The following is a 19243-nucleotide window of genomic DNA, read 5'->3' as shown; positions in this document are numbered from 1 at the left end:
ATGGTAATTTTGTATATTGCAGAAGACAAAGCGCTTGGCCTGGATCACTATACTTTTGGATTCTTTAAAGCGGCTTGGCTAGTAGTGGGATAGGAGATCACCAGTGCAGTTATGGAGTTCTTTCACACCGGCAAACTTCTCAAACAAGTGAATGCAATGTTGCTCGCACTTATTCCTAAGGTACGCAATCCCAACACGGTTGTTGAATTTCAGCCTATCTCTTGTTGCAATATGCTATATAAGGTGATTACAAAAATTATAGTACAGTGTCTACATGTCATCCTAGATGATTTAATCAGTCCTCGCAGAATGCGTTCGTGCCAGGCAGATTGATCATTGACAATATTCTGCTAGCCCAAGAGTTTTTTTCTGGCTACAAGCAACAGCGCCTTCCACCGAGATGTGCACTGAAGGTGGACTTACGAAAGGCATACGATGCAATAGAATGGGATTTCCTACTAGCTGTGTTGCATCTGTTTGGCTTTCCGGGGACCTTTATAAGTTGGATAGAGGAGTGTGTCACCACGCCTGCCTATTCAGTCTATCTCAATGGCACAGCACACCGCTATTTCAAGGGGGCGCTAAGATTGCACCAAGGAGACCCTGTGTCCCCTTATTTATTTGTCCTTGTTATGGAGGTGCTACGGATGATTGTATAACAACTTATCGATCAAGATGGCGGGTTCTCGTTTCATTGAAAGTGTGAGGCGATAGGCCTATTTCAACTTTGCTTTGTTGATGACTTTATGCTCTGGACAGGTTTGCAATATTTTTCGAGTTATGTGTCAACCCACAGAAGAGCCACATTATTATCTCTAAGGCAGAACACGGACTCTACGACAGGTTACTCTCCCTCCTATCATTCCAAGAGGGAGAGCTACCTCTTCGTTACCTCGGCCTCCCCTTTATTTCCTCTCGTATCACGATTAGGGACTGCATTTTACTTTTGGAAAAAAATTGATAACCGAATTCGAGGATGGGAAGGAATTTGGTTAATATTTGCCGGTAGACTGCAATTTATCAAATCTCTACTGATGTCGTTTCTCACCTATTGGGCAGCGATATTTATCTTATCAAAGACGGTGATTCGTGAGATTGAGAAACGTTTGCGTACCTTTCTTGGACACTTATTTGTAGGCCAGTGGAGGAGGGAGGCCTCAGCCTTAGGGATATCTTAGCCCTGAATTGAGCTCTTATGTGCAAGTATTTATGGAAAATTATTATGCGACAACATGACTCCATCTGGGTTGATTGGTTATTCATACTCGGCTTAGAGCTAACACTATCTGGACAGTTAGTGATAGAAGGGGGCCATGGGGGTGGCGGTAGATTCTTGCTCTCCGACTATGGATATTACCTTATATCGACTTTCAAGTTGGTAATGGGGATTTATTTTTCCTTTGGCAGGTTCCTTACTATCAATTGGGGCAATTGATTCATCATTTTCGTACTGGCCCGACTATTATGAGCATCCCCCCGGCTACACTCCTACACTCGGTCATGCGAATGGGGAATGGAGCTGGCTGCAAATCACTACTGAATTTGTGGCGATCATTCACCTTCTGCCTGTCATCCATGGTAGGAAGGATCGTATTATGTGGCACTTGAATGGCGGTACTTTTACAACAGCGACAGCGTACCACCTCTTTTGTCCTCAAGGACCTAAGGTAGACCTATATTTTACTATTCTTGGGTCATTTCAAGATTCCCCGCAACCAATTTATCTTATGACTTGTCATTTTGGGGAAGTTATCTACTCTTAACAAACCATGGTTGCACCACACCGGCGGGGTATGTGTCTTTTGCCAAGACGGGATCTCTGAGATACATGAACATTTATTCTTTCAGTGCCATTATGTTTTTCAGTGCATTGCAGATATTCGAAGGACTGTACGGGTCCGATGTTCTATTTGATCGTGGAATATTATCGTAGAGTGGGTGTCGCTTAAATGGAGGGGAAAACACGTCATCAACGTTTCATACCGCGCACTGTTGGCATAGTTAGTGTATCACTTGCGGCAAGAACGAAATCAACGGATCTTTCAGTATACTAACCGTACATATGACACACTTGCTAGGACTGTAGTTGAGGAGATTAGACATGTCATACTTAGTCATACCCTCCCCTCAGTAATTAGTACAGGTGCTCTTTTCCGACTTTGGAGGATCCCTTGGTTTGACGGGGCCTCAACAGCTTAAACCGTGTTGTTGTATTTCTCTTTTTATCTATTTATACAATTTACCTATATTGAAAAAAACTCGACCTAAATTTTTTAGTAGCTTTAAATTTATATAAGTTCAATGCAATCATAAAAAGATAAAAGAAGTGATGAAATAAAAATATAACAAATTTTTATTTATAGGAACAATTCTATTAGTATATCCTGATGATAGGTCAATTTATATAAATCATCCTTACCTTTTGCATAATTACAAAAACCACCCTTGAGAGCTAAGAAGCAAGAATAGTTTGTCTAATGATGTTCACATTTTTTTAGGGATGTATATGTGATTTTTCAAACCAGGAGCGGTTTGTATAATATTGATGATTTTGGTGGGTGTATATATAATTATCTAAAAAATAAAAGTACTTTTGTGAACAAAATATAAATCAAAAGGTGTAAATGTAATTATCCTTTACTTATATTATTAAAAAGAGTATTATGTGAAAGGTAGAAATACCTTGTTACAATAGCAACAAATAGGGTTAGCATTCACACTTTTTATATATGGGATAATTACACTCTTCCTCTACTGAATTTGGTGTAATTACATATAAATCTTATAGTTTAAAAAATTACATTTAGTACCACTAAAGTTTGCTTTCGTCTAATATATAAGTCCCTCAATTGGTTAAAATTTACCGACTTTTGTTGATATTTACAAAACAACTTAATGAAAACTGATATTTACTCTTGATTGACTTACTATGACTTATTGCAGGTCAAATAATTTTTTTGGAGTAAATTACCGTTATAACAATAAAAATATACCTTCTCATATGCATTAATGCGTGAAAACGTATAAGGGTAATTTAATTTTAAAAAGATTTATTTAACCTACAATAAGTCAGTAATAAGTCAATTGATGTTAAATATATTTTTTTCTATTTTTTATTAATATTAGCAAATTTGATAAATTTTGATTAACAAACGGACTTATTTGTCATACAGAAGCAATCCTCAGGAGTGTTATATATAATTTTCCAAATCATATAAGGTTACATTACACTAAATCTCAAAGAAAAAGAGTGTAATTATCCCTTTATATATAATAGAAATGTAGATATCATCATTTGATTTTAGTTAATCAAAATATTATTCATTCTAAAATTATATCTAAGTAGTTTGGAGGAATTAAAACTACTAAAATAGTTTTTATTATTATTATTAGAACTTCATTTCTTTATATCTGACTTTTATTTAATATTAAAAACAATACTTAAGCAACGGTATCAATATTTTTTTCACAATAAAAACAAACACTAGAACTATTTTTTAAAAAATTATACATGCACTCCAAAAAAGACCAACATCATTGCACAAACCATCCCTATTTTCTGTTATTGGCATAATTTATGTAATTATACAAAAAAGATAATAATTTGTACAAAATTACTACAAATCGGGGAGATATAAATATAATTATCCCTAACATAATATTAAATAGATGGAATCAATTTACCCAACGCCATTGGATCATTAATAGATGGACGACCAATAATAGTTCATCCAAAACTATAGGATTATACGAGTAAAACCATTTTATAATCCAATGGTTATAATTTAATCAGTCCATTCAAAACTGTTGGATTGTGCAGAAACCACCCGCTCCAGTAGGGGGTTGAAGATGCAGTAGATGTTGTGCAATGAACCAAATCCATTTAGGATCATTAATAATTCACCAGATTACATACCTTGATGCACATTGCATTTGACAAGCAACAGCCAACTCAGAAACTGACCTGCAAAGCCTTTATACATTTTTTTTCTGTGTATATGAAGCTATTTAAACTAGAACAGAGAAAGTAAGATCACACCATAAGTTACTCTCGCCTCATCAAACGTCATAAACTAGAATCTAATTCCGACAGTCGACAAGACAACCGGATTCCTAACCGTTCTTCAACCGTATAACTTAGTTGCGCCAACTGTTTTGCTTCTTGGCTTCGAACGAGGCCCCATCGTTGAGCATGTCTTGAGCGTCTGTCTCCATTCCAAGCTTAGAAAGGGCGAGGGCCTGCATGTAGAAAGCCGTCGGCCACTCAGGCAAACAAACCTGAGCCTGCATTGCGTCTCTGAGTGCTAGTTCTGGTTGGCCTATCATCAGATAGGAGAGAGCCCGTCTCACGAATACCGTGCCGGATGGAACAGACATCATTGATACTAGCTGCACTCGAGGGTCAAGTTAGAAACAAACTTCAAAGCCGAAAACTTTAGCATGTTGTGACCATAAAACATGAAGCCTATGAGAAATTGCACGTAAAGAGACCTTATCATAAAGCATGTACCTTGGAGTAGTAGTCGATTGCGCTCTTGAAATCTTTGTCCCTGAATGCAATATCTCCAAATTTCTTCGTGTTTAGCATATCTTGAACTTGTTGTGTCCATTCTTGGAATGAAAGCTTCACCAATTAAAACATGAATAAAATTTAACACAAAATTTTCTTTTACGCGTTATAAATAGACACAGCAAAGCTTCAAAACCATGTTTTGTACAAGAGAAGCCAGAAATCCTACTTTAGGCCGAACAGCACGCCTATTTAGAGAGTTATAAATTGAACTACTTGCAATACTTAAAATCAAAGTAATTTGGGCAAATCAGGTCACCTCATTCTCTGCACCCTCTTCATCTTTATAGCCCGTTTTCAGTAAAATGTCATGTACTGCAGTAAGATCCATCCTTGCGCAAGCCTTTCCAAGAGGAGAAAGCAAAGTGGGTAGGACCACAGGCGTTTTTGTCAGACCCATAAGCACATGTGATGCAACCTAGACGAGTAAAAGGATAATATCATGTTAGGATACGGATCGATTGCCTGAAATTGGGTGTGTGGGGGGGCTTGTGCAGCATGCAACCAAATGAAAGTTGAAACATAACCTCTTTCTGCTTCTGAAGGGGTGCTACTCCCGTAAGAAGAAACTTGACATCAGGCCGATCCCTTGCCTCATACTGGAGGCACTTTGATGCAAGTTCAACCAATGCAGTAGCATCTTCATTAGCATATTGTCCTTCCAGAGATGAATCCATCAGCAATAAAACATTCTTTCCCCGTATTAAATCCAAGGCCTGGAATAGCAGATACATCAATTTTATAGAAACAATTAAAGCAAAATGCGCATAACATCATTAGCTAATGAGGCCAACGTACACCTTATATTAAAGAAACATAAGGTGTGTCGAGTGGCGCAATTTTGAGCAACAGAACTAAATCAATTTGGAAGTCTATAAGTTGTTTCGAACATCTCATAAGAAGCAGGTTGGCAAAATCAAGTGTTTATGGCATATAAATACACAGGAAATATGTTTAGTATGCATGATAATGGGTCCGGGGTCCCTGTAAACCAGTAAACCACCCGTCCCCGACCCGCCCAAAATGGAGTGGGTCTGGGTCCAATTAAATGGGTCTTTGAGCGAAATTGATATTAAATTTTATGAATCCCCCAGGGTCTAGGGCAGGTCCCGGGTTTTATCGCAGACCCACCCCAGACCTAGACCACCTAAACATGGTTGTTATTAATAATTAATTTATTTTCTAGATTTTGGAAGTTTGAGTTGTGAGTATTTTTGTTCACCCACTTTATTTATTTGAAAACTATGCTTTGAAATTACATATGAATGATATTTGTATTTGAAAAATTAAAAATGTACTTGTTTATCATTCACACACGGTGTAATAAATATTTAGTAATTATGATAATTAGATTTAAAACCAGAATTACAAAAAAAATCACATGAATTAATTCATCAGCAAGTATAAACACTCCTAACTTTTTTATGGTACATATGATTAATGTCATGTAATTTGATTTAAGAAAATATTTATCACTCTAGAATTTTAACAAAATAATTTTAAACAATTAATCAGGGAGGGGCGGGGCGGGTTTTGAGGGGGAGGTGGAGCAGGTTTTTATCCGAGGCAGGTCCGGAACCGGGTTTTCTCAAAATGAAGCAGGGTGTCTCCAATCCACCTGAGACCCTCCGCATTGCCAACTCTAATGTTCACCAATATTCTGGGAGTAATTGCAAAGATGAGTCCAGATGCTAAAATGCTTATAAGCTAACAAACAAAATGAGTAGTAGAAATGCACTATACATGACTAGGCGGGATGTGCTTTCCGCTCAGAAGGTCCAGAAGAACAGTTCCATAACTGTATATCACGCTCTCTGGAATGACCCTACCTGAAAATATGAAAAAGAAAAAAAGAATTGTGTCATTGACTCATTATTACCAAACTTGTGGTAATTTAACAAACTTGGCCTGTTTTATTCACAAAAGCAACTGCAATGAAATAGAAGAAAGACTACTGAACGAGAAATCAAATACATTTAAAAACCATCTAATATTGGCTGAGAGACCCTCTCACTTAACCATCACATAAAGACATGCTTTTCCAGGTGCGTTATATGATAAAAACAGATAGTTGAACACCGGGAATAAAATAGTACTTGCAAATTTAGTTTCTTGGACTTCTACAACACAGCTGAATGACACATATAAAGCATTCCCACATTTGCAGAGAACTCAAGCAGATTTCAGTGATAAATAATGCAGCAGAGCAGCATGGGTTGCATGAATATACCTGTTCGCAAAAACTCAGGGGGAGTGTACGCCAAATTGGTGCTATAACTCTTCCCATCCCTACTGTTCTTCATCAAACCAAAACTAGATAACCTAGGGTCACCATCCTGGAAAATATAGACCATATCCATTCAATACCACAATAACAATTCTGGTTGACAATAATATTTTATTGACAGGCACGACCCTGATACAGGTACCAAAGAGGGCGGGGGGTGGGGGGGAGAACGGGGAAAAATTCAAGTTTAACTAATTCTAGCATTAGATTCTGATCTCAATTGTGCCGAAAGGATTCGACAGTACGCCATTTTCAAAAATTAAGCTAGAATGATTATGTTCCAGTATAAAAATGCATAAATGATACTTTAGTTTCCACAAAAACTCGGCAATCGGTCCATCTCAAGCAAAGAGATATATAGAGCTGGATCAAGATTTCCGCCCCAGCTCTGTCGAAAGCATCTCCATATGGTTCCCTCGACAAGTAAAGCCTTAGCAAAGGTGTAACTTGATTGATGTTTAAAATAACCATATAAATTGTCATTTGACAATACGAGTGAGTAGTAACCAGTCGCATTTTCTCTAGTATATGTATGTTTCTTGTTTCCTCCACTTCCACAAAACCTACAACCTATTTAGAAAGAATAGCTGCCACAATTGTGATTGGGCTGCATCATGAGTACGATTGAGTGATTAAAGTTAGGCTTGGTCGACACACCAGTGATTATAATCACCAATCAACATCGAGATTCAGAGCAGAAAAAAAAGTGGATAAGTTGTCTGAACCATTAAAGTTCTCTCAAGCAACTTAAGTTTATAGTAGTACCTCATCAAAAAGGACTCTGTAGGCATTCAAATCATGATAGATTTTCCGGTTTTCAGTGTTGCAGTGATCAAGAGCTTGTGCTATGTGGTGTGCAACTCTCACACGCATTTCCCATGGCAGAGGCTGCTTATCCCCTATAACAAAGGACAAAAAGACAGGAAAAACATCACAAACAGGTGGACACAGACTTTCTTATGATTGTTTATGGCTTTAAATGTTTTCTCCTTTCTGTAGAGACCAGAAATTGAGTAAGCAAGTTCGAAATCAATATCATATGTTAAAGTTATTTTCAGTGGAAAAATAAGACAGTAATTCATTCGGGTTCAGAAGCATTAGTCACATGAAAAAGAAATAGCCATACAATGAAAGAGATGCTTTGACAGTGTATCATTGGGCATGTATTCAGCAACTAATAGGCGTTCATCTCCTTCAGCACAACAGCCGATTAAGTTCACCAATCTCTTATGTCTAACCTTGCCAACTCCAGCAGCTTCTGCCTGCAAAAGGTATTTCATCAAGAACATAGACAAGAAGCATAATTTTTAAAACTAAATACAACTTTCTTGATAAATACAAAGACCAGACATAATATAATAACTGGAGATGTAAGTAATACGAATTTCAAATTGGTAACACAGAACCCCACTATATCTTTAGAAAGATGTAAATCTTCAACTCCATCTCTAACATTATTAGATAAATGAATAATAAATTACTAACTTATTAGAATAAGGAAACACAAACTGAAAATTTGTATAGGATCAGAATCTATGAAAAAGTTGATAAAATTAAAGATATTTGAATGATTCCCTAACAATATGGAATCACTAAAACACATATGTCTATATGCAATTAAAAAATAAAAGAAAATCAAAGCAGTCAACTCTTACAATATTACTGTCAAGAATATAGAAACTGAAAAGGTGACAGATGACTTTTAAAAACACAAATTCAGTCCAAGTCAAAACATAGAAAAGCCTTTTAGTCCATCTTCATTATGTTTTCAGTCAAAAGTAAGCTAATGTGATCCAGCAGAGAATTGAATCATCATATCGAAAAGGAAACTCACCACAAACTGCTGGGGATCCGGCCATGACTGCTTCGAGAAGCGCTTAATGGCGACAAGCCTATTACTTCGAAGCTTACCTCTATACACAACATTAGGAGCTTTCTCTCCACTCTCTGAAACTATCAGGTCGCTACTAAAACCATTTGTTGCAGCACGTAACTCTGCAAGTCCAAATTCCTTAAATGCAGGCACTTGATCTTGATCCACTTGGTCCCCATTTGCTGCATAAGCACCCAATCGTCATTTGAAAAAATTAGAGAAAGAAAATGCAAACACTGAAGTCATAGCAAGTGGGGAACGGAAGGCAATACTTTATTAGCATAAACTATGTCTGTTTATAGATCACAAAATACTTATTTTTTATGTAGCAAGATTCCAATTTGACGCTATTTTCTACCTCAAATATGCAGTTTTTCCTTTTCTCTCTGCCTAAAGAAAAAAAAAGGTCATCAAAGTCGAAAACCCATAAAAAGGGGATCAATCAAAAGTTCATACTGGAAACGAAAAAAAGAAAAAAGCACTAACAAAAACCCATATGCATAAAACAATCCAAACAGGAATTCATCCAAGGAAAACAATAAGGCGAAATTTAAAAAGTGCAAACGTAAGGTTCAAGAACTCCAATGATACGACATGGTTGTAATCTATAACCCAAAGATTGCACCTGCCTGAAAAATTATTCTCATTCCAACCTAGCACATTACTCGATATCACGTGTAGAAAAATCCCAAAAAAAAAAATCAAAAGTGAGACCCAAATCACCAAAAAATAAACATAAAATCGCAGATGTTTCCTGTCCTTACAGCCGCACAACCTTTTACAAGTGCAATGATTATTGGCAAGAGGCAAAAGGCATATAAATAAGTACCACAATCAGTTAAAGCACACACAAACACACAAGAACGCCTTAAAATCTAATCAATACAAACTGATAAAGAAGGACAAAATGAAGTCAGAATGGAGAGTACCCAGATCTGGTTTTGAGTCGGGCTGTGAAGGTTCTTGGTCAGGGGACTGGACATTGGCAGTTTTGGACTGCAAACAGCCCATCTTGACTGTACTCACATTCACACACTTCACACTCACTCAGTGTGTGTATATCTGTGTGTGTGAAACGTTTTTATGCTTCTATGCAAGAAAAATATATCTCAGCTGAAAACCTTGATGGGTTTCAAGAAACAAGGCTAAGAACTTGATCTTTACTAGTCAATGGAAGAGAAGAAACTTGGAGCAATACAGTTTGTGTGGGGAAGGATGATTAAGAGCACTGAGAGAGAGGGAAGACAGAGAGTGGGCACATGATAACTCGATGATTGGCACGTGAAGAGAGAGGGAGAAGGAGAGAGAGAGTCTGCAGAGCAAATGCTTTTGTAATTTTGCGTCAAACTCTTTTCCATTTTCACATTTGCTGCGCACCTGTGTGCTCTCTGCGTGTCTGTGATGCAAGTTAAGGGTTGAAAAATAATTAAATTATTCAAGTCATTAACGAAAAATATTATTTAAAATTTAATTTATAATATAATAAATTAAATTTAAATTAGTGCAACGTGCCATGTGATGCGACTTGTTATTCAATCGATACACTATTAGGTGAGGTATTGTCCCCTCTATCTTCATAGAAAACCTCATGGGTTTGTCCGTAAAAACACATCGATAGGAGAAAAGGTATTGAGGCTTATAAGTCTCATAAACTTCTTGTTTGCAATCAGTATGGGACAAGGAGTTTGCGAGGGAAACATGGTCTCATTCCGCAAACGACTTACCAAATTATATGGCTTGCGACTCGATCAGTACCCTATTGTTCAAGGTATTCTTCACTCTAATTTTATATGAACCTCACTGTTTTGTCCTAAAAAGACGTCTCTTCCTGACAAACGGTGCAAAAACGGACGATATCTTGCGCAATGGGATATTGATCGAGTCACAAGTCACATCAGCATGTAGTCGATGTGGGATGCATGACATGTGTTCACATAGATTGCAACACATTAAGCTTGAGCGATTTATACGTTTTAAGGTCTCTTCTCTTTAAAGATGCATTTTTTTAAAAAATAAACTCATAGAACTTATGGTACCAAAACAAATCGCATGACGCATTATTAAATATTTTTAAATATAATTTAACTTTCAATCTCAACTGAAAATTAAATATATATATATATATATATGTGTGTACGTGAATTATTCAAGCTCAACTCAACCAAAACTCATTTGAAGTGGACTCATTTAACATTTAAATAAAATAAAAAGAATAAGTTATTTAAATATCTTTTTCTCTAAATAAAAGGTTAGGTGGTGTTAAATTTCTTGTGGCTATTTCAGGTAACAAAATCTAAGAACTATAAAATGTTTTCTATTCTTTTTTTCCTCGAAGCTATCTAATTTCATCACCTTAGCTCCACAATAAATTAGAAATTAAGTCCAATATTTATTTAACAAATAATTATAACACCACCAACTATGTAACGTCCCCTACATAAAATGCTCACATTTATATTTTTAAGAATTATTTACAATAGTTTCTATTTTTTGTGAGGAAAATAACTTGAAATTTAAATCGTAGTAAGAGTTGCGAATATATAGGAATAAAAGTGAAAAATAAATTAAAGTTGGAATATTTGATAAAATAACTTAATATTAGTAATTTATTAATATAAGTTATGGAAGTCGGTAGGGACTTGTTTATAACTTTTAGCTTAAATCATATTAATTTAAGCAATTTTAAAACATAAATTATAAATTTGAACTATTTATTGTAACTTACTTTATGAATAATTTTATAAATATTTATTTTAAACAATTGCAAACACTTTCTCAAACTCGTGAGAAGTCTAGATATCTCAAGATTCGTTATTTGTACTAGTGTATTTAATTTTGAAATATTAAAACTAATTATTACTTTAAAACATATATAGAAATTGGATAAATGAAAATATTAAAAAATAGAATAAATTTATGAGAAATTATTGAGAAAAGAAAAGTAGAAAATTATGGTAAGTTGAGAATTGAGAAAAATAAAAATTAATAAAAAAATTTAAAAATAAAAAATGTCAAACGAAAAGAATTAAAGATACCAAAAGAATTTTCTTCAATTGTATAAAAATCAGTATATGTGACAGACTTAAATGCACACACATAATTTATTTTAAATTCAAAATCTAGTAATCATTTTAAAATATATATATATATATATTTATATATATATTAATTGCGTAAAAAAAATATCAAAAAATAAAAGAAAGTCACGAGAAAATATTAAAGAAAGAGTGAAAAAGACGAAAAAAAATAAAAATTGAAAGAACTAAACAAGTTGAAAAGAGAGAGAAAAATAAAAATTAAAAAAAATGGTTCAAGAAATTAAAAAATATCAAAAAAAATGAATATATAGACTTTTTTTTAGAGTTGTAAATGTCAGATTTTCCTTTTATCTCATTTGGTTGGGCATTCTTTTAATTGTCATGTAATCATTTGATGTTGTATTTTTTTAAGGAACAAAAAATGTTTGGTAGGCATCAATGAAAAAGACATGTCTTTTGGATATTTTCAGTTCAGGATCCACTTTGTCTGGATAATTTTTTTTTTACTAGTGGGATAGTTTCTAGATGAAGGGTCTACATAAGATATAATAGTTATACTTGATTTTTAAATATTATAATAGTTATATAGAAATTGAAAAAAGAAAACGGGATAATTATATTTATACTTCCTGTCCTATAGTTTATTTAAACAAACTATTTGTATCTTTTGGATAATTATACGTACACCTCCAAAAACTTCAATATCGTCACACACACTAGCTACCTGTATTTTTTTTTTTTTCTGTTATGATTGATTTCTATAATTATACAAAAGATTAAGATGATTGGTTTAAACAAATTGTTTTAGGTGTAAAAATAATCGTCCAAAATAAAATGCCAAATCCGAGTGTATGAGTGATCACAAATTTTAATGAGAATTTATTTGTTTTGTCGTGTCAATAACTTTTTTATATGCTTTGTAGTAAAAAAAACAATCCTATAAATGCTTGTTTTCTTGATCTTTTTTTTTTTTTTTGGGATATATTCTTGAGTAATATGAAAATAGGAGTATTCAACAGAATCGTCTGGCCATTTCAATCAATTGGTCTCACCCGAACAACAACTACAATCATCGGGTTAAGGGTGGGTTGGGTTAGTCTTTAAACTAATAAAAAAAGATTGCATTTTAATAATCGAATTTGATTTTATATTTATATAGACCATATAAACCAAATTCAACTGCGACAATAATAATTTATAGTAACTCTTTTTTATTTGTATCGGCCCAAGATTACACACCAATCCAGCTGGTATCGAAACAGCTAGTCCATGAGTAGGCAACAAAGGTCCACAAAGTCCTTTTTTTCATTTGTACTAAACTGGCAAGCCCAAGAGCAAACCCATTATTAACTCGCCATGTTGTCATACAACTAGTTAGACATATCACATAGATTGTCAACACATTAAGACACACTAATCTTAAATATATCCAGCAAACTCCTAGCTATTTAGTGGAAAACTTGGTGATAAACAGCAAGTTACTGAATCTTGGAATACTTGGACAAACTGGGCAAAACTTAGTCAAAAAGCCATCACTTTTTCAAAATAAGTCAAAATCCTGATATTCTATTTATGTTAAACTGATCCGCCTCGATCACGTTTGACCTTGATCAACGACCACGACCACTCACGTCACCGAGTTGGACCTGTTATCTGGAAATAAAACACAAAGCTGATCGGGATCGTCCCGACGACGCTCCGATGCCTAAGTCAGATGAGATCGAAAAGAATATTCAGCGACCCAAAATATAAGTGCAGATGAACAGTGTCCCTTCTCTCAATGGACTTAGGGTATTTATAAGCGTCCGGAGATGGGACCCTCCTGGGGGACAGGTGTCAACTCCGGGTATGCCCATGTAATGACTCAGCCCTTTCTTCTTTGGACACCTGTCCGGTGGATAATACGGGTCGGATTCGGGTTTATGGGGCCCGATTTGAGACGTCATCAAGCCACAATATGCCACGTGCGACCTGCGACCTTATTACTTGGCGACCTTCTTAAGGCCTTTTTTCCCCAACGACCTGCGATCTCCCGTGCGACCTATGTGCAAAGTGATTCATGTAGCTACCCATTGCCACTGGATTTATCCCAACAACTCCCCAGGTTTTGCTCTGAAACCTGCCAAATCTGGACTAAAACATGCCAAATCTGCCTATAAATCTATGAGTTAGTTATTTGTAGATTTTTCAGCCGGTTTATCACTGGTTTACCTAGAACCACTTTGAGATATTTTAGGGTGAGATGTACAAAGGTGTTGACAAGCTATATGACGTGTCTTCCCAACTATATGATGACGTGTCCGGCTGAAATGAGCTTATTTTTTGGACTTGCCAGTTCAGTAAAGGAACAAATAAGCTTGTGAGTCTTTCTTCTCTGCTGATTGGCTTTATTCGTCCTGTTGGTGGGCCCTTATCCATCCTGTTGATGGGCCAGTTGGGATGTTAGTTGGTTGGATTAGTATGCCTAGTTTGTATGCTTGACCAATAAATTTAGGGATATCATATATATATATATATATATATACATCGAGTGTGCTTCAATTATTAATACTATAAATTAAATGAGAGGGACTTAGGGAATCATTGATATATAAGAATGGAGCGGGACATTCCTAATTTTGTTTGTACATTTATGATTGGTATGTTTTAAGTTTGGGAATACTTATTCCCAAGGAAATTCTCATTTCCTTAAATAAGGGATAAGTCATTCTATCCTCCAATATGGTATCAGTTATTCTCAATATGTTGGAAATAAACGCTCTTCTTTTTCCCCCTTGTATTCGTTTTTTTAATTCTAATTGCTATTAAACTTAAGTACTTCTTGTACATAGTATTGAGAAGTAATTATATAGGCATGGTAATTAAAAATTGATATTAGATTGATATTTAATTAATTTTATTAATTCAAAATATTTCTTTCACGGAGTATTGAAGAAGTAATTGTAGATCCATTATGATTAAATAGATTAGTCCATTTGGTTGTTCAAATAAAAATAAATAAATTGACAAAATGATATTATCTATATTTTGCATCCAATGTATTCAATAAAATATGAATAAGTAAATTCATTCCACTACAAGAAAAAATTCCGATATTCAACGCAAAAAAGTGAAATTCGTTGCTAATGTAACATAAAAGTAAATTCATTAATTCCATTACTAATGTTATTTTCTAATCATAAATTGTGTGAATAGAATCAAATTAAGGAAATAATAATTCTATTATCTTTTAATTTGTTATGTATACCAATCATCATAATGCTATTCAAATGTGATTTCTTTCGTATTTTTATCCCATTTCTAAATTCTATTCTCACTATTTGTTTGGTTCAAGCGAGAGGAAATGAGAAGTGAAACGGGAAGGGAAGTGAAAGAAGGAGAGGGAGGGAAAGAATAATAGTTTTTTTTTTCTTTTTCAAGTTATTTGGTATGATTGGAATATGAATGAATCTCAAATACTTTTCCATGTTTGATAAAAGAAAAATAGGTTGAGAAAAAAAGACTAATTTTATAATTTTTCTGATTAACTATGTTTTAGTTTGTATTAAAAAATAAAAATAAGTTAGTATAAAAAAGTTAAAAAAAATTATGAAACAAGAACAAGAGTATTTTTTATCAATCATACAAGAACAGAAATATTTTTATTAGTAAAAAGATTCTTAACAAATGAGCATTATTCATTTATTCTAAACTATTCAATTTAAATAAAATAAAATTACTACTAATGCCATCAAATAAAAAAAATAAATTCAAATATGAGCACTTTTGTTGGTAATTTAGTTATCCTTTTTCAAAAATTTGTATGGATATTATGAGCGGGAATGAGAAAAAAATTGGAGGAGAACTACGTATATAGGTAATACAGTAAATAAAGATAAAATATATATTTTTTTGTCTTTTTGACCTTATACGTTCACTTTTCCATTCAATTTTGAATAAAAACAAAATTGGACGTCGGAGATGTTTTCTATATATTCTCCTCCATCTATTTCCGCTAACCAACATCAAAACTTATTCTTATACATCCATTTTTATTTTCACTTTTCATACACATTCACTTTTCCCCCCAATCAAACAAACCCTTAGTTGAATTCCTACATACCAATCTTGCCCTTACAGTAACAACTATTGGTTAGCAAAATGTATGTGGACTAAAATATCCTCAAGTATACTTATTTTTCAATAATCTCTTTAAAGTTAATTTTCTATCAGCAATTTTTTGTTCATGTATATTTAAAATTAACTTATTTTATCAATTCTAATCCATTATTCATTTTATGTATATTATATATTATTTAAATTAAATAAATTTAATACTGTTGGATTTTGGCCCAGGACCAATTTTTATTGGTAGGCTCTGAAGCCCAACCCACCACATGATGGCTCAAACCCAAACCCAAACCCTACCCGACCCGTCTCCTAACCCGATTTCTTAAAAGCCCTAGCTGCAAATATATTTCTCCTTCCCCCTCATTTTATCAAGTCAGCCGATCTCTCTCTCATGTCTCCTCGTTTCTCATCTCTTCTCTCTCGGTTTCTTGCAAATCGCCGTCTGCCTCTCTCTCATCTTCAATTCTTCTTCTCTATTTATATTGCTTGTAAGAAGAAGAAAAAAGAATAGAATTAGAAAAAGGTAAGGAAGAAACACTGGTATTGTCTTCCCCTTCTCTCTTTGTGAGTGGTTGAATTTTTTGGTGAGAACCTGAGTGGTTCAAACTGTAGTTGGTTTGGGACTTTTGTGGTCGCATCCCTTGGTGGGTTTGGTGCAGCTAGTGGTGGGTTGTCGTCGATGAGACTGTGTGCTTCGTTCCCCCTGATCTTGGCTTCCTGAGCCTCTTTGATTTTATTCTGATTTTTATGTTTTCGCTTTATTTTAATGTTATTATGGTTATAACTCTGATTATTGTAATAAGTTGAATTTGTTTGTTTCTTTTTGGGTTCATCACTATGGGGTGAAATCTCAACAGTGGTATCAGAGCCACACGGTTTTGATTTTCCTCGGTGGCGGTAACCTCTAAACTTCTCCTCTTTTATTTTTCTGCAAATTTTTCATTACTATTGATAATTTTTCTGTTAATATTTGCTGAAAATATTTAACTGAAAATGCCACATTTTATCTGCATATTTATGATGATATATGCTAAAGTCTATCTCGAGTACTGTTTTTGTTTTGTGCAAAATTTCTGGTTAGTATTATTCTCTTAGATTTATTTGCTTGATGTGAAAATTTTTCTGAAATTATTATCTCTGCTTTGTGCGAAATAGTTTGGGAAATCTACTTCGAGCACTCTTATTAATAGTTTTGTGCATTCTTAAAATTGCTAAGTGCATTTGTTGAAATATTGTTATAATATGGTTGATTATACACTGTTAAACTTATTGTTAAATCGAGGTTTAATCCCCCGCTAATCCCTCACTTGGCCGGATCCCTAAGGTCGCAGGTATCTGGTTGAGATTTGACCTGGAAATCCTTGTTTTGTTTTTTTTTTTTTGCCCCCTTTTGTGAATGCTATGTGCAATTTTTTGCTAAGTACATTATTATTGAAGAATAATTTTTGACTTTGTGCAAACGATCGCTATGTGCATTCTGTTGTGTGTAATATCAATGCTTAGTGCATAAGGATGTCCCTTCGTGGATGATGTAAGTCTTTATGACTTTGCCTTGGTGGTGGTTTAGCCTTTGTGTCAGTATGTCTTTGTGACTTGGCCTTGTTGGCTGAGAGTCTTTGTGGTTGAATGTCTTTATGATTCGTGCCTTCGTGGCCATGGGTTTATAGCGTCGCTATTTGCTTGGTCCAAAAATAATTTAGTGTTATTTGTTGTATGCATATGTAATATATGCTTAGTGCTAATTGCTGTGTGCATATGTAATATATGCTTAGTGCTAATTGTTCTGTGTTATGTTGTGCTTAGTGATTGCATTATTATCTTTCGAATCGTAGTGCTAACATCTTTGTTTTGCATGTATAAATCGCGATGATGATTGCCAGATCAGTTCTTGGACTAGGTTCCCTTTTGGGTCCTGGTCCGAGGGAAAATTTGTTGGATTTTGGCCCAAGACCAATTTTTATTGGTAGGCTCTGAAGCCCGACCCACCACCTGATGGCCCAAACCCTACCCGACCCGTCCCTAACCCGATTTCTTAAAAGGCCTAGCCCTAAATTTATTTATCCTTCCCCCTCATTTTATCAAGTCAGTCGATCTCTCTCTCATGCCTCCTCGTTTCTCATCTCTTCTCCCTCGGTTCCATGCAAATCGTCGTCTGCCTCTCTCTCATCTTCAATTCTACTTCTCTATTTATATTGCTTGTAAAGAAGAAGAAAAAGGATTAGAATTAGAAAAAGGTAAGGAAGAAACACTGGTATTGTCTTCCCCTTCTCTCTTTGTGAGTGGTTCGATTTTTTGGTGAGAACCTGAGTGGTTCAAACTGTAGTTGGTTTGGGACTTTTATGGTCGCATCCCTTAGTGGGTTTGGTGCAACTAGTGGTGGGTTGTCGGCGATGAGACTGTGTGCTACGTTCCCCCTGATCTTGGCTCCCTGATCCTCTTTGATTTTATTCTAATTTTTATGTTTTCGCTTTATTTTAATGTTATTATGGTTATAACTCTGATTATTGTAATAAGTTGAATTTGCTTGTTTCTTTTGGGCTCATCACTATGGGGTGAAATCTCAACAGTGGTATCAGAGCCACACAGTTCTGATTTTCCTCGGTGGCGGTAACCTCTAAACCTCTCCTCTTTTATTTTTCTGCAACTTTTTTGTTACTATTGATAATTTTTCTGTTAATATTTGCTGAAAATATTTAACTGAAAATGCCACATTTTATCTGCATATTTATGATGATATATGCTAAAGTCTATCTCGAGTACTGTTTTTGCTTTGTGCAAAATTTCTGGTATAGTATTATTCTCTTAGATTTATTTGGTTGATGTGAAAATTTTTCTGAAATTATTATCTCTACTTTGTGCGAAATAGTTTGGGAAATCTACTTCGAGCACTCTTATTTACAGCTGTTTGTATTCTTAAAACTGCTAAGTGCATTTGTTGAAATATTGTTATAATCTAGTTGATTATATACTGTTAAACTTATTGTTAAATCAAGGTTTAATCCCCCGCTAATCCTTCACTTGGCCGAATCCCTAAGGTCGCAGGTATTTGGTTGAGATTTAGCCTGGGAATCCTTATTTTTTTTTTTCCGCTTTGTAAATGCTATGTGCAATTTTTTGCTAAGTACATTATTATTGAAGAATGATTTTTGGATTTGTGCAAACGATCGCTATGTGCATTCTGTTGTGTGTAATATTAATGCTTAGTCAATTAAGGATGTCTCTTCGTGGATGATGTAAGTCTTTATGACTTTGCATTGGTGGTGGTTTAGCCTTTGTGTCAGTATGTCTTTGTGACTTGGCCTTGTTGGCTGTTTGTGGTTGAACTTATATGATTGAATGTCTTTATGATTCGTGCCTAAGTGGCT

The 19243-nt window shown here is 34.7% G+C and overlaps 1 protein-coding gene across 1 annotated transcript; it reads right to left on the bottom strand.

Annotated features, from left to right (window-relative positions):
* Positions 1 to 3861: 3861 nt before the first annotated feature.
* On the bottom strand, positions 3862 to 10060 carry LOC105173429 (serine/threonine-protein kinase BSK2). Its single transcript, XM_011095159.3, has 10 exons — positions 9660 to 10060; positions 8692 to 8912; positions 7984 to 8119; positions 7623 to 7756; positions 6801 to 6906; positions 6314 to 6399; positions 5098 to 5286; positions 4830 to 4988; positions 4511 to 4624; positions 3862 to 4389 (listed from the first exon to the last, which is right to left on the bottom strand). Exons 1-10 carry the CDS (start codon positions 9739 to 9741, stop codon positions 4138 to 4140), a joined length of 1479 nt encoding a protein of 492 aa, XP_011093461.1. The 5' UTR covers positions 9742 to 10060; the 3' UTR covers positions 3862 to 4137.
* Between the last annotated feature and the right edge of the window lie 9183 nt (positions 10061 to 19243).

This window comes from Sesamum indicum, linkage group LG11 (assembly GCF_026168435.1).
Source record: "Sesamum indicum cultivar Baizhima isolate 11 linkage group LG11, ASM2616843v1, whole genome shotgun sequence".
Classification (NCBI taxonomy): Eukaryota; Viridiplantae; Streptophyta; class Magnoliopsida; order Lamiales; family Pedaliaceae; genus Sesamum; species Sesamum indicum.
This window is presented reverse-complemented; position numbering and strand designations above follow the sequence as displayed.

What these genes read in the sequence shown, in the direction of transcription:
- LOC105173429 (XM_011095159.3), bottom strand. Translation starts at nt 9,741, where the DNA reads ATGGGCTGTTTGCAGTCCAAAACTGCCAATGTCCAGTCCCCTGACCAA. An exon ending in CGGATCCCCAGCAGTTTGTG is followed by an intron (nt 8,120 to 8,691) that starts GTGAGTTTCCTT and finishes TACCTTTTGCAG; the next exon opens with GCAGAAGCTGCTGGAGTTGG. An exon ending in ACAGAGTCCTTTTTGATGAG is followed by an intron (nt 6,907 to 7,622) that starts GTACTACTATAA and finishes TATATTTTCCAG; the next exon opens with GATGGTGACCCTAGGTTATC.